The sequence below is a fragment of the Microtus ochrogaster genome, chromosome 2 (assembly GCF_000317375.1).
Source record: "Microtus ochrogaster isolate Prairie Vole_2 chromosome 2, MicOch1.0, whole genome shotgun sequence".
Lineage (NCBI taxonomy): Eukaryota > Metazoa > Chordata > Mammalia > Rodentia > Cricetidae > Microtus > Microtus ochrogaster.
Window position 1 is genome coordinate 54,565,441 of NC_022010.1, and position 12,853 is coordinate 54,578,293.

Sequence of the window (12,853 nt, forward strand, 5' to 3'; positions counted from 1 at the left end):
GCTCAGCCTGGCTCACAGAGGCCTCCAGGGCTCAGCCTGGCTCACAGAGGCCTCCAGGGCTCAGCCTGGCTCACAGAGGCCTCCAGGGCTCAGCCTGGCTCACAGAGGCCTCCAAGCTCCCCTTGTTACAGCTGTTTGTTGCTTTGTGTGTGTATGTAGTATGTGTGTATATGTGTGATGTATGTGTATGTGGTGTGTTGTGTGTATGTGTATATGGTATGTGTATGTGTGCATGGTGTGGTGTGTGTGTGTGGTATGTGTTTTGTGTATTATGCATGGTTTATGTGTGGTATATGGTATGGTGTGTATATGTGGTATGTGTGTATGTGTATGTGGTATGTGTGGTGTAGTATATGGTTTGCAGTGTGTGTATATATATATGTGGTGTGTATGGTGTGTGTGGTGTGGTGTATGGTTTCTGCAGTGTGTGTGTATGTGGTATGGTGTGTGTCACACATGTGTATAAAGGGCTGACGTTTAATTCAGGGTCTTCCTGTGTTGCTGTCCACCTTCTTTTTTGAGTCAGGATCTCTCACTGAATCTGGAGCTCCCTGATTTGGCTAGACCACCTGGACAGTGAGTCTCAGAGATCCCCCATGTGCACCCCCACTCCCTCCACAAGTACTGGGGATACAGGCATGCTTGTCTTCATGCATGCACGCTGGGGATCCAGATTCACATCCATGTGCTTGCACAGCGACACTCCACCCACTCAGCCATCTTCCCAGCGCCCTCTTTAGTACCTTACTGCCCAGCACAGGAACTCCGAACCTAGCAGGTCCTCCATAAAGCTGAGTGAGTAAATGTGTCTTTGCCCTCACTCTGCCCCCTTTCTTTCTCTAATCTTATAAGGTGATATTAGAGCCTCCCCATGCCTATCTGGCCTTGCCCCAGCATCCTATAGTCACGGATGCTTAGGTGCCTGGATAAAATGTTCCTTTGTACGTTTTCCTTATTTGTTTTCCTCATTCGCAACTCCATTCAGTATCTACCAGGCTCCCACACAGCACTGATTTAGATCAATCATCCGACAAAGGCACCCGCCGTGTCTCCTGAGGGGGCCTCAGCTGCCCACAGCACCTCCTGAGGACTCAGCAGAGAAGCCTTCAGGCCTGCTGTGGCAGGAGGCCCCCCACTGCCCTGATAACTGGATGCCCACTCCCAGCACGCATCGGCAGCTGACTCCAGTGTCTCCCTGCCCGCTGTGCAGCCGGGAGACCACATAGCGTGGTGGGAGGGCTTCTGGCAGAGGCTGCAATGCTTGGTCAGAGTGTAGGCAGCGGTAGACTTCAGCGGAAGTCATGACAGCGGAAGGGATGCCGAGGCAAGTTCAGCGACTGAAAGTGAGGCCCTCAAGGCCAATGACCCTGAAATAGCTCCTGGCTCCAGCTTCATTCTCTTTCCTCCACGTACACAGTTGCAATGTTTTTTAATGGAAAAATAAATGCTTGCATGTGATAAAACATTCATAAGGTGTAATGAGATACACACAGACTTCCATCTGGGTCAGAGTGCCTCCTACCCCAGATTGTCAGGGCCCCCACCACCTCCCCTGCAGCAAACACTAATATTCTGAAGGGCATTGCTTGTAACAAGTACGTGTGTGTGTGTGTGTGTGTGTGTGTGTGTGTGTGTGTGTGTGTTTGAGACAGAGAAACATACTATACCTCCTTTTGACTCTGTTATTTTCAAGAATAGTTCATTCTCCTGGTAGCAAGGGGCATAGAAAAAGGGAGAGACTGTGAGTAGGGACAAAGGAGGAACTCAGCTCAGCAAGGCCAGCTTGGGAAAGTAGGTCCTCTGGCCCTGCTTACTAACAAATGTTGAGACTCCTCCTCACCACAGGTGGCACTGAGATCTGGGCCAGCCAGTGACAGCAGGCGAGCTGACTTCAATGGCAGGGCTGATCATGACTATGTGGCTCCCTAGAGGCTGGGAAGGCCCACCAGCTGCCACCCCATGCCTGCCCCCAACTTCATTGTCCCCAGAACAGAAGATGTCGGTTGGGTGATCACTACTCTGGGCCGTATGTGCTGATTGCGAAGGGATGCTGATGCAAAGTCTGGTGAGATAGCATCAATTTCATCCATCTCCAACAGAAGGAGAGGATTGGGGAGCGGTCTGTGAGCATTCTGGGCCAGGCTGTTACTAAATGCCTCCCTGTCAGAGACCAGCTTCGACAGAAATACCACTTGCCAGGGTAGGGGCATAGGGATTAGAAAAATAAGTAAAGTGTACGAAGATGTGAGTAAAAATAATAAGACAGAAACATAGGATAGTACCAGGAGGGAGTTCCAGTGAATACTGAAATCCCTGCATTTAATTTTCCATACTCTTTTAAACCCAATACAAAAGGGGGAAGAAGGCAACAAGAGACTTTTTTTTTAAAGATTTATTTATTTATTATATATACAGTGTTCTGCTTGCATGTATACTTGCAGACCAGAAGAAGGCACCAGATCTCATTACAGATGGTTGTGAGCCACCATGTGGTTGCTGGGAATTGAACTCAGGACCTCTGGAGGAGCAGTCAGCACTCTTAACCTCTGAGCCACCTCTCCAGCCCAACAAGAGACTTCTTTAACGTGATCTTCTTTAACATGATACAAAGGACAACTCAAACAGCTAATTGCTTCAACACTTTGAGGCATCAAGTCATTAGCATTCTGGTGTGTAGGCAGTGAAGCCACCCTAGACCAAGTATCCTAAAGGCAGCCACTCCTCAGGTTAAACCTCCTGATACAAAAGAAGGAGCAGAAATATTCTTGCATATTCTGACCATCTGTCAGGATGGAGTGGAGCTACCTGTATGAGCCATCCTCATGTCAAAAGAACCAAGTAACCACATTCTGAGTCAGGATGTGTAGCCCTGGTTGTTGTCAACAATTTTGAGCAACCTCAAATTCTCTGACCTTCAGACAAGGTGGAAATAGGCTCACATTTTTGGGCCTCCATGCCTCCCTGCCTCCCTGTCTCTTCATTTTGGTTCTCTTCTTTCTCTCTTCCCTTCCCCACAAATATTGTCTTTCTCCAGACTTTTATTTCAATCGATACTTCTTGTCTTAGGTCCAAAAAACTCAGAAGTAAACAACAGTGATATAACAATTAAAAAATGATAATAATCATAGCAATCATTATCCCCATTATTTCTCATTGCTATTATGCACACAATACTTTTATCCTTTTGCGGATGATGAAGCTAAAGCTGGGTGCCTCAGGTGACAATGCCAAGAGCACATAGCTAATAAGCAGCCGCTCCATGTCTTACACCAGGCCATTTCAGACGACCAAGAGGCAGAGCACCAAGTAGCCACTGCCCTCTCTGCCATCTCACGTCTCAGGCCTTGTCTCCCAAGGTCAGATTTGGGCCTGCGCTGCCACTCTTGTGTGAAGATTGGAACAGTTGTGCCAACAGCTATTGCTAATAATGTAGATTGAGGCACAGAAGTGTCCTTTCCTGGGAGTGGAAGGAGGTGGAAAGTAGAAGTTACAGAAGGAAGGTTGGTTTGGGGTCAGGCTAGCCAGAGAAAAGTATCTTTCAGGCTTTGTTGCCTTGGACCACTTAGTAAACCTTCCTGAACTTGGTCTGTGGATCTAAGGATAGAGATAGTAATGTCCCCTCCCATTGTGCTTGGGTAAGATCATGTTTATGAAGCCTTTGGTCTATTGCCTGAAAGATGTTAGCTTGCTTCCCTTCTCTGTTTCAGGATGGAGCAAGTCTCTGGCCTGAGTCTGTGTACTGGATGACTCTCTACATCTTCTAGTGAAGAAGGCAAAACCATAGGGCTTTCCAAAGAGAAGTCCAAGTGGCACTCTGGTCCAAAAATTAGGAGCAAGAACTCTTTATTTTTATCTTTATGTGTATGTATGAGCACTAGCATGTATGTATCTGCATAGTGTGAGTCACAAAGACTGGGAAAAAAGTGTTGGATTCCCTAGAACTGGAGTTACAGGTGGTGGTGAGCAGCCATGTGGGTGCTCAAAAATGAACCCCAATTCTTTCAGAAGCGGCAAAGGCTCCTAACAACTGAGCCATCTCACAGCTGAATAGGAACCCTTTTGAGTTCAGGCTCCTTCCCAGCTCTCTTTCCATTCAAGGCTGGGATTTCCTGATTCCTGTCTTCTCTTCCATCACCGCCTACCCCACACCCTGGATTCAGAAGAAGCCTTTCCCTCATTGCGTTCATCCATCTGTTCTTGCCTCCACACCAGCAGACTCTTTCCTAGGTGTGCCATCCTCCCAGAAGCCTCTGCTCTCCTGTTCTGTGGCCCTCTTAAGCCTCCCAGGCTACATTCCTGCGAGTTACAACTGACTATTTGCATGGAAGAGATCGTCTGTCTAGCTAGACTATTTGCTCCTTCAAGGGCAGACACCATGTCTTATCCATCATCACTGCCTCCATTCAGGTCAGTGTCTGGAATATAATCACTGGGAAATTTTCTTCTGAAGCCAACTGCAAGAAGTCCGAAGATGAATTAGCTTTCTTCCTTCAGAATACTGAAACACCGATAACGTGTGCCTGAAACCACGCCTTCCTATCCACACCCCCACATCACATCACGCTCAGCACCCCATACTGAGGACGAACACTTGGATAACGGTGTCGCCTTCTCCCCTTCTCTCACCCACAGGGGACCCCAGTATCTGCTCCATCTCCAACCCTGATTTTGTCATCTACTCTTCAGTGGTGTCCTTCTACGTTCCCTTTGGAGTGACCGTCCTGGTCTATGCCAGGATCTACATGGTGCTGAGACAGAGGAGACGGAAACGGATCCTCACTCGACAGAATAGTCAGTGTATCAGCATCAGGCCTGGATTCCCGCAGCAGGTAAGCGCCTGGCGGGAACTAGCGGACAGCACACCAGCTCCCAGCTTCCGGTCACATGCCCATCCATGCAGGCGGTGCCAGGATCAACACATAGGAGACAGATTCACATCACCTTCTACTCAGCTGGCGTTCTCTGTGATTGATGGGTGGGAGAGCCAATATTGAGAGTATACCGGGTCTTCCTAGATCTCCCTTACTTGGTAAGCTGATAGCATACTTTCTAGATTGTTCCACTTCTCTCTGTGGTGGTAGAGCAGCAGCAGTTCAGATGTCCTACAAGGTATGATTTTACTGAACTGGGATGGGGGCAGGGTAGCATTTCACTGTACTGAACCATGCACTGTTTGCCCAGGGCTTTTTTGTTTTCCTCCTGAAACCACTCATTCCAAGAATTGTCCACTGATGCTTATCTTCCTGATCTGTCCCTGTGTCGAGGCGCTGAGCAGCTGGTGGGTCTCTCTAGACTCTACAAAGGATGTAGAGTACCTCAGCACTGATCTTTAGTCCCTGCATTTTAGATTTTGCTCACATTACTGCCTGGCATATGGTGGCCTCCCTGACATGAATACCAATCTCTTCCAACCAACTAGCATAAAGACCATTATATCAAATGGCCACTGTCATCATGGAACTCGGAATCTGGACATGAAAATAGACCTCACCTCCACTCAAAAAAGCAATGAAACACTCTGAACTGACTAGGATGTTTGCCTGATGTGAAGTGAAAGCAATAAAGTGCCAAATAGAAAGTACACTGGACATTAAGAAAAGACCAATGTGCTCAAGACAGGGTTTCCTGGGGAGAGAAGGAACTGGGTTTACTCTTAAAGACAGAACTAGTTTGGTTGTCTAGTGCTGTCTCTGGTGACCTGTGTAGAGGTCAGACTCTCAAAGTCCTAGGACTTAAATAGAAAAAGGTTATTGGTTTCCATGAAATAGGAGACCATGACCTAAGGCTTAAGATACAAGCATAGTGCATCCCAAGTACTGCCAAGCTACAAAATTACATATAATGTGGTTCGGTTTTTGTAGAGATTATCCCACAACTGATTGTTTCTCCTTCAAACACCCCAGTCTTCCTGTCTGCGGCTCCATCCCATTCGGCAGTTTTCAATAAGGGCCAGGTTTCTGTCAGATGCCACGGGACAAATGGTAAGTTGGCCTTGTCTTGGATCAAGGGGAAAGAATGAGAGATCTTTTCACTAAGATGTTGTTTTGTCTGGATCTTATTGCTACCACAAGGTGGAATGTCTCCCTGACCTCACACATGTATTTGTAATACATGCCAAGACCCCAGAGTCTGTGTGATTAAGGTCTCGAAATGGGTTCCATCCAGTGACATTCAGAAATCATGGAACTAGTGGCATAGATCTCCGTGACTAGCATCGATAACTTTCAGATGTGGTGTGAGGATGCCATCTAGAGACACCTGCAGTAGAGGGAACCAGGTGTCAGTGAAATGGACACATAGGAAGAGCCAGAGAAAGAAAAGTTTCAAGTTACTGACTGTGTACAAAACCGTGACAATTTCATGGTCCCCCTAAGCCTTGTCTTTCCAATTCAAGTCAATTCTTGGCATGGCTCACTAGCATGGTGCGGAGAAGAACCTAAAGGTGTCAAATACAAGACCAGGGTTCCTCTGCCCGAACTCACATTCGAAACTAAACTTGAAAAACAGATAATGATGAAGAGTTGAGTCTTGTCCAGTCTCTCTCTAATTAATTAACAGCTCTGTGCACAGGCCTGATGTAGCAATTAGAGACTCTTGCTGAAAATGAGAACAGATAGAGAAGCAGTTTAAAATCGACATGACAGATTCGTGGTCTGAGGAGATGCCAAGGCTGAAGGAGAAGTGTTGACTTCACAGGAAGGATTGGAGAGTCATGAGGCTGCATTGCCAAGAGTGTGGAGAATTAGGTTCTGTCCTACCATCTGGGGATGGAAGTCTCCCTGCCAGCCAGCCATCTACACAGAAATCCGTGTTTCCCACATCAGCTATGGAGGTAGGGCTAAAGATTTACAGAACAAACTGAAAAACACCGTCACCAGCATGGAATCTTGGAAGAGTCACTTTCTTCCTGTAGGACAGGATATTCACATTGGTGACATGGAATGGGATGTTCTTCAGTTCTATAGACACTGGCAAGATCTAATCCCCCAATGCCAACTAGAACACCAACAAGTAACTTTCAGAAGTAATACACTAGAAGTTAAATAGTGTGATTTTCAGATAATGGGTGCCAGTTTAATCATAAATATTGTCTTGATTATAGATTGACTTCATATAATATAGTCATATTAATTAGGAAATTAATTAGGAAATTTTATCAAAATAAAAAAAAAAACAACTGTTCTGAAATCTCCAGCTTGAAGACTTATGTGTAAATCTCCCCTTGTCTGGGCTTGGTTCACATACCAATGCTGCTAGTTTAGTGGAGAGATGGGAGAGAGGAAGGGTAAAGAAGGAATAGCTGGCTTTATGACCTTTGTAGTAGGAGTTGCGGAATCCTATTTCCTACTGAAGATTGACACAAGTGTCTAATCTTTCAAAAATGGAAAGTTCAAATGTCAAACACATACATTTTGACCCCCTTCTCCAGGCAAAAATATCACACAAAAAAATCACATTCTATTTTTTCCTAGGTTTTTCTTTTCTATCTTACATTGAAGCTTAGAGACAGTTAGCTAACATCCTGAAGGGTAACATTTACTAAGTGGAAAAGTTATGATACAAATCTTAGGGGTTTTTTTCTTTCCCTTTTAAATATTGATATTTAAACTTCCAAAAATAAAAGTATGGCACATACCTATAACCCAAGTATTTGGGAGCTGGAGGCAGGAAACTTCATGGCAAATTCATTGCCAGCCTGGGCTATATGATACCCAATCTTAGAACAAAGTGGTATTAAATATTAAAAAAAAATTTTAAATGAAAAGCCAAAAAAAATCCAGAGTCAGCATCAGCTAGTTATCAATTTGTGACCAACCTTATTTCATCTGTGCTCCAACCTACAAACACACACACCCTAAGAGTCAAATCCCCAGACTAGAGAGATGGCTCAGTGGTTAAGACCCTGGTTCTACTCCCAGCATCCACATGGCAGCTCACAACTGTCTGTAACTCCACTTCCAGGGTGTCTGCTCACACAGAGAACATACAGGCAAAACACCAGTTCACAGTAAATACATACATACATACATACATACATACATACATACATAAATCTTTTTTAAAAAGAATCAAATCCCAGCCGGGCGGTGGTGGTGCACACCTTTAATCCCAGCACTTGGGAGGCAGAGGCAGGCGGATCTCTGTGAGTTCGAGACCAGCCTGGTCTACAGAGCTAGTTCCAGGACAGGCTCCAAAACCACAGAGAAACCCTGTCTCGAAAAACCAAAAAAAAAAAAAAAAAAACCAAAATCAAATCCCAAGTATCTAAGGCCATACATTTACATCTCATACGTGCCTCTTACTGTAATTTGTTTGTTTAAGAACTCGAAGCATTTGTCTTGTAGGGTTCCCCACGTTCCAGATTTTGCTGACTACATCACAGTGATGATGGCAGTTAATATGTTAATTGCTATAGCCAGGTCTTTCAGACTCAGAAAGGCAAGGCTGCAGTGCTAGAGGAGGGTGCCTTCCTCATGGGTTGCTATGGTGATGGAATATGTCCTGTGGGGTTGCTGCTTTCCAGTTGTAAAGTCAGAGATGGATTTCATGTCCCTAACTTCCCATGGTCCTGCCCTGCCCCCTGTAGGTTGTACACAAGGAGGGTATCCTCTTTTTTCTTTTCATTATCTTTCCGTTTCAGGAACACATAGAAGACAAACAATATCCCCAGAAATGTCAGGACCCTCTCTTGTCACAACTGCAGCCCCTCTCTCCCGGCCAGACACACGGCGAGCTGAAGCGCTACTACAGCATCTGCCAAGACACTGCCTTGAGGCACCCGGGCTTTCAAGAAGGAGAAGGAGGGATGAGCCAGGTGGAGAGGACTCGGAACTCCTTGAGCCCCACCATGGCACCCAAGCTCAGCTTAGAGGTTCGAAAACTCAGCAATGGCAGGTTATCCACATCCCTGAAGCTGGGGCCCCTGCAGCCTAGGGGAGTGCCACTTCGAGAGAAGAAGGCCACCCAGATGGTGGCCATTGTGCTCGGTAAGTCTGAGTTGCTAATTTGGGTCGGGTTAGATGGTTCGTTGAAGCTAGTGCTGGATGCTGCAGTGGGGCAATCATAGCTGCATTTTAAAAACATTGGAAATTCAAGTATAAATATCTATATCACAACTGAAAAGGTTTCTGTATGAATATTAACTCTTATGAAAACTCAAAATACCGAAATGAAACTTATGAAGTCACTTAATTTAGGTTATCATATAGAATGATAATGTATAAATTGAGTGATAATGGTTCAACGAAAGTGTCTGGCATGCATTGGGTATTTAATAAATATTTCCTTATTTTAAAATATAAATGAGAAAATAAGAAGGCAAAACTCGTCTGTTGTATGATATGATGATACCGAGATCATCTTAGATAAGAAAAAAAGAACAAAATAGATCCATCAAGATGCTTTGAGTAGTGGGTGGTTCTTTCCTTTCTGTGTTCCTGTATTTATCAAGTTTTCTACTATGTATATGGCCTGTTTTCAATTTTATAGTAAAAAAAGCCTTAAATTCTAACATCTAATTAATTAATGTTTGGTAAATCACAGATGCCACATAGCATTAGTGAAAGAAAAGGCGAATCAATGAATGGAAGCCAAGCTAAGCAAACAAAAAGTGGATGGCATATAGAATTCCCAGCATGGTGCCCAGTAGCACCCAGAGATGGTTTACGGGCTGTTTTCATACAGAGGAAAGTGGCGAGCAAACCCTTCACCCGCATTCTCTTTCTTTGCCACCCAGGAGCCTTCATTGTCTGCTGGCTGCCCTTCTTCCTGACTCATGTTCTCATTACTCACTGTCAGGCATGCCATGTGTCCCCGGCGCTTTACAGAGCCACAACATGGCTAGGCTATGTGAACAGTGCCCTTAACCCTGTCATCTATACCACCTTCAATGTGGAGTTCCGCAAAGCCTTCCTCAAGATCCTGTCCTGCTGAGGGAGGAGAGGCCGCACTTCCTTTACCCACTTCAAGATGTCAGGCAGTTGGATCCCTGCCCACCAAGGTCTGCCTGAAATGACTGCACTGTGTTCTGGCGTGTGTGGTATGAAGATTTGGAAAGCAGGACAGCCCTGGTTAGGAATGACCAACTGTTTTATTCTGCAATAGAATGGTCTACCTCCCCAGCTTACATCTGACTTCATTCTGCCAGGCTTCAGATTGCTAAGTGCTGGGTAATAACTCAGAGAGATGTTGGTAAGAAGTGTATGGGACACACACAGAGAATTGTCACTGGAGACATGATGCATTGGAGTGAAAAAAAAATGAACAGGTCTCGGCAGTCTCACCCTACCAAGGGTCCTTGAAATCACAGCCAGGAAGCCAGCTATCTCGTAGACAGTCGGTTTTTCTTCTTTCAGACCCGTAATTCACTGTCAGCACAGTTAACCTTGCGCATCCATGGGACCCATTCGCTGTTTGCCTTCACTCTATCCTGAAACACGAAAGGCAAGGCCAATGTTTAAACCTTTCTGTAGGATGGAATTGGCTGCATTTGGTGAGGGTCTGCTCACCCAGAGCAGACACTGTCCCACATTGGGATTTGGGTTTGTTTCCACCCTTACTGCCCTTACATTACATATTAGCTCTGGCTTGGGGAGGGGGTCCTATGCTTTATTCCCTGACTATCTCAAGACAATTGTAGTGTCTTGATTTCTGGAATCATTCAAGACAAGACGGTTAAAGAAGGTAAGTCAGTTTCCTGTGCAGTGTCATGGCTGAGCTTTGTGGTCTAGAAAGTGCCTTCTGTATGCTATCCATCACTAGGTTTTCCTAGCCAGAAACTTCCATCTGCTGGACAGAGGCCCAAAGCCTTCAGGTGATAGCCACCAAGTGTGCAGAAAGCGCTAGCCGCCTCCCAGGTTCTGAATAGATGACTATGACCGAGGCCGTCTCTTCTCAAAGACTTTACTCTCCCCTGGCCTGACGTTTGCCCATGTGTGGTAGTGACTTGCCTAGACTTGCGAAGGCCCTCGGAACTGAGGGTGCTAGGGGACAGCCACCCCAAGTCATCACATGATGATCTATAAAACCCAAGTCAGATCTTAGCCACGACTCTAACAACTGTGTTCAGAGCATAACAGAAACCGGGTGTGGCCACTCAAGGAACGAAACCACCAGAAATAATAGGTAAATGGCATTCAAAATTGCATTTAGATGGAGCTATAATATATACATCATTTACCTTCGCACCTACAGAGCTTTTTATTGATTTCAGAATCAAGGTCAAATTAATAGATAATTTATGAAATGCTGTCAGCCTGAACTTCAATAAATTTACCTTTCAGAGCATTAGTATATAGCATGATAGATGGCGGCTGGCTGGCGTGCTGTTAAAACTTTAAAGAGCCCAAGAACTTCACAGAGGATTCAAGGCCTCACCCACCCCAGCCTTATTTGTCTGACCCTAATGAGTTAGTTGCCTGATAGTCATGGATGCTTTGGTGCCAGCACTTCAAAGTCTTATTAGCTATAATATTTGCTATTGTGACACAGTATGAGAACCCAAATCCTCTCTGTTCACTGCCTCTTATATAGAGTGCCGTAAAGTATGATTGGTTTTTGTTACAGGCATAGCCGATTCCTGGACACTTAAATCTGCAAAAAATAAAGGTTGATGATTTCTAAATTTCCCCATTCAAAATAAATAAAAACAGATGAGCCTGTGGGGTAAAATATTATAGAGTTCTATGTAAAAAATAATCAGAATCTAGAGGCCGAAATATAAGCATTGGTATCGATACCCTTGTGAGGAAGAATGACAGCAGTTAATTTTTTTATTCCATTTCATTTTATTTTATGCATATAAGAGTTTTGCCTGCCTGTATGTATGTGTGCCACATGCAAGCCTGGTGTCTGCAGAGGTCAGAAGAGGTCCTTGGATCACCTGGAACTAGAGCTGCCATTTTGGAACTAGGAACTAAACCCGGTCTTCTGGAAGAGGGGCAAGTGCTCTTAATCACTGAGCCATTCCGCCAGTCCCTTTTACCTTTTCTTGGTATCAGATAACTAACCTTTACAATAACCTTAGGTAAGATGACTTTATTTTATAGATGAAGATACTGAGACAGAGGGAGGTTAGACACTTGCCAGCAGCTTCATACACTGTCAATAAGTGGTGGGGATTTGAATGTGCATGCCTGATTCCCATGCTGGGACACGGCTTCCTGCCGTAGAGGAGAGGGGAAGAGATCCTAAGATGAACTTAACCCTACCCCACCAACCATCTACTGTATCCAAATAACTTTCCTACATTTTAAAACTATGTCTTAACTCTGACAGTATTTGTCCATGAAACCATCTCAAAGCTGAATTGGGGGCTATTAAACACGATGAGTCTTATTTTTTATAGATGACGAGCAGGTATAAGCACTGTGCACATAAATTATCTCCCTAGTAGACTATAAGCTTCTTGTGGGACATAGAGCACTTAGCCAAGTACCTCAACTTCCTGGAATCCAGCCTAAGATATTGGTTTCATTCTCCTGCCATGTTTAAGGCTTCAAGCAGTAACATAGACAATCCACACTCTCTAGAGATCAATTGGTTCTGCATTCTCCTTAACTTAGATAAAAAAGAACCAAGGCTTGGAACTGTGGCCCCAGTTGGGTAATGAGAGCCAGTTGTACCGAATCCCAGCTCCTTGTTCATTCCACTTTTCCACATCCCAGAAAGGACTTGTAAGAACTTTTAGCTCCATATAGATACAATGTAAACTTATGCCCTCACTTCTACCATTACGCTGGAAAGCTCCTATTGGCTCCACAGTCTCTGTACAATTGACTCTATTAGTCTGTACAGTGTCTATGTCCCAGAATTTTTTGGTCTGGTCCAGAAAGAACTTCTAAGAGAAATCCCA

General features: G+C 44.9%; 1 protein-coding gene across 1 annotated transcript in view; it reads left to right on the forward strand.

Moving 5' to 3' along the window:
- Nucleotides 1-11,807, forward strand: part of Drd3 (dopamine receptor D3) — a 64,123-nt gene extending 52,316 nt beyond the window's left edge. The window contains exons 6-9 of the mRNA XM_026787577.1: nucleotides 4,633-4,829; nucleotides 5,904-5,981; nucleotides 8,642-8,987; nucleotides 9,737-11,807. Of these exons, the coding sequence (XP_026643378.1) occupies nucleotides 4,633-4,829; nucleotides 5,904-5,981; nucleotides 8,642-8,987; nucleotides 9,737-9,933 (818 nt within the window). The 3' untranslated portion in view covers nucleotides 9,934-11,807. The remainder of the gene's footprint in view (nucleotides 1-4,632; nucleotides 4,830-5,903; nucleotides 5,982-8,641; nucleotides 8,988-9,736) is intronic.
- The last annotated feature ends 1,046 nt before the right edge of the window (nucleotides 11,808-12,853 follow it).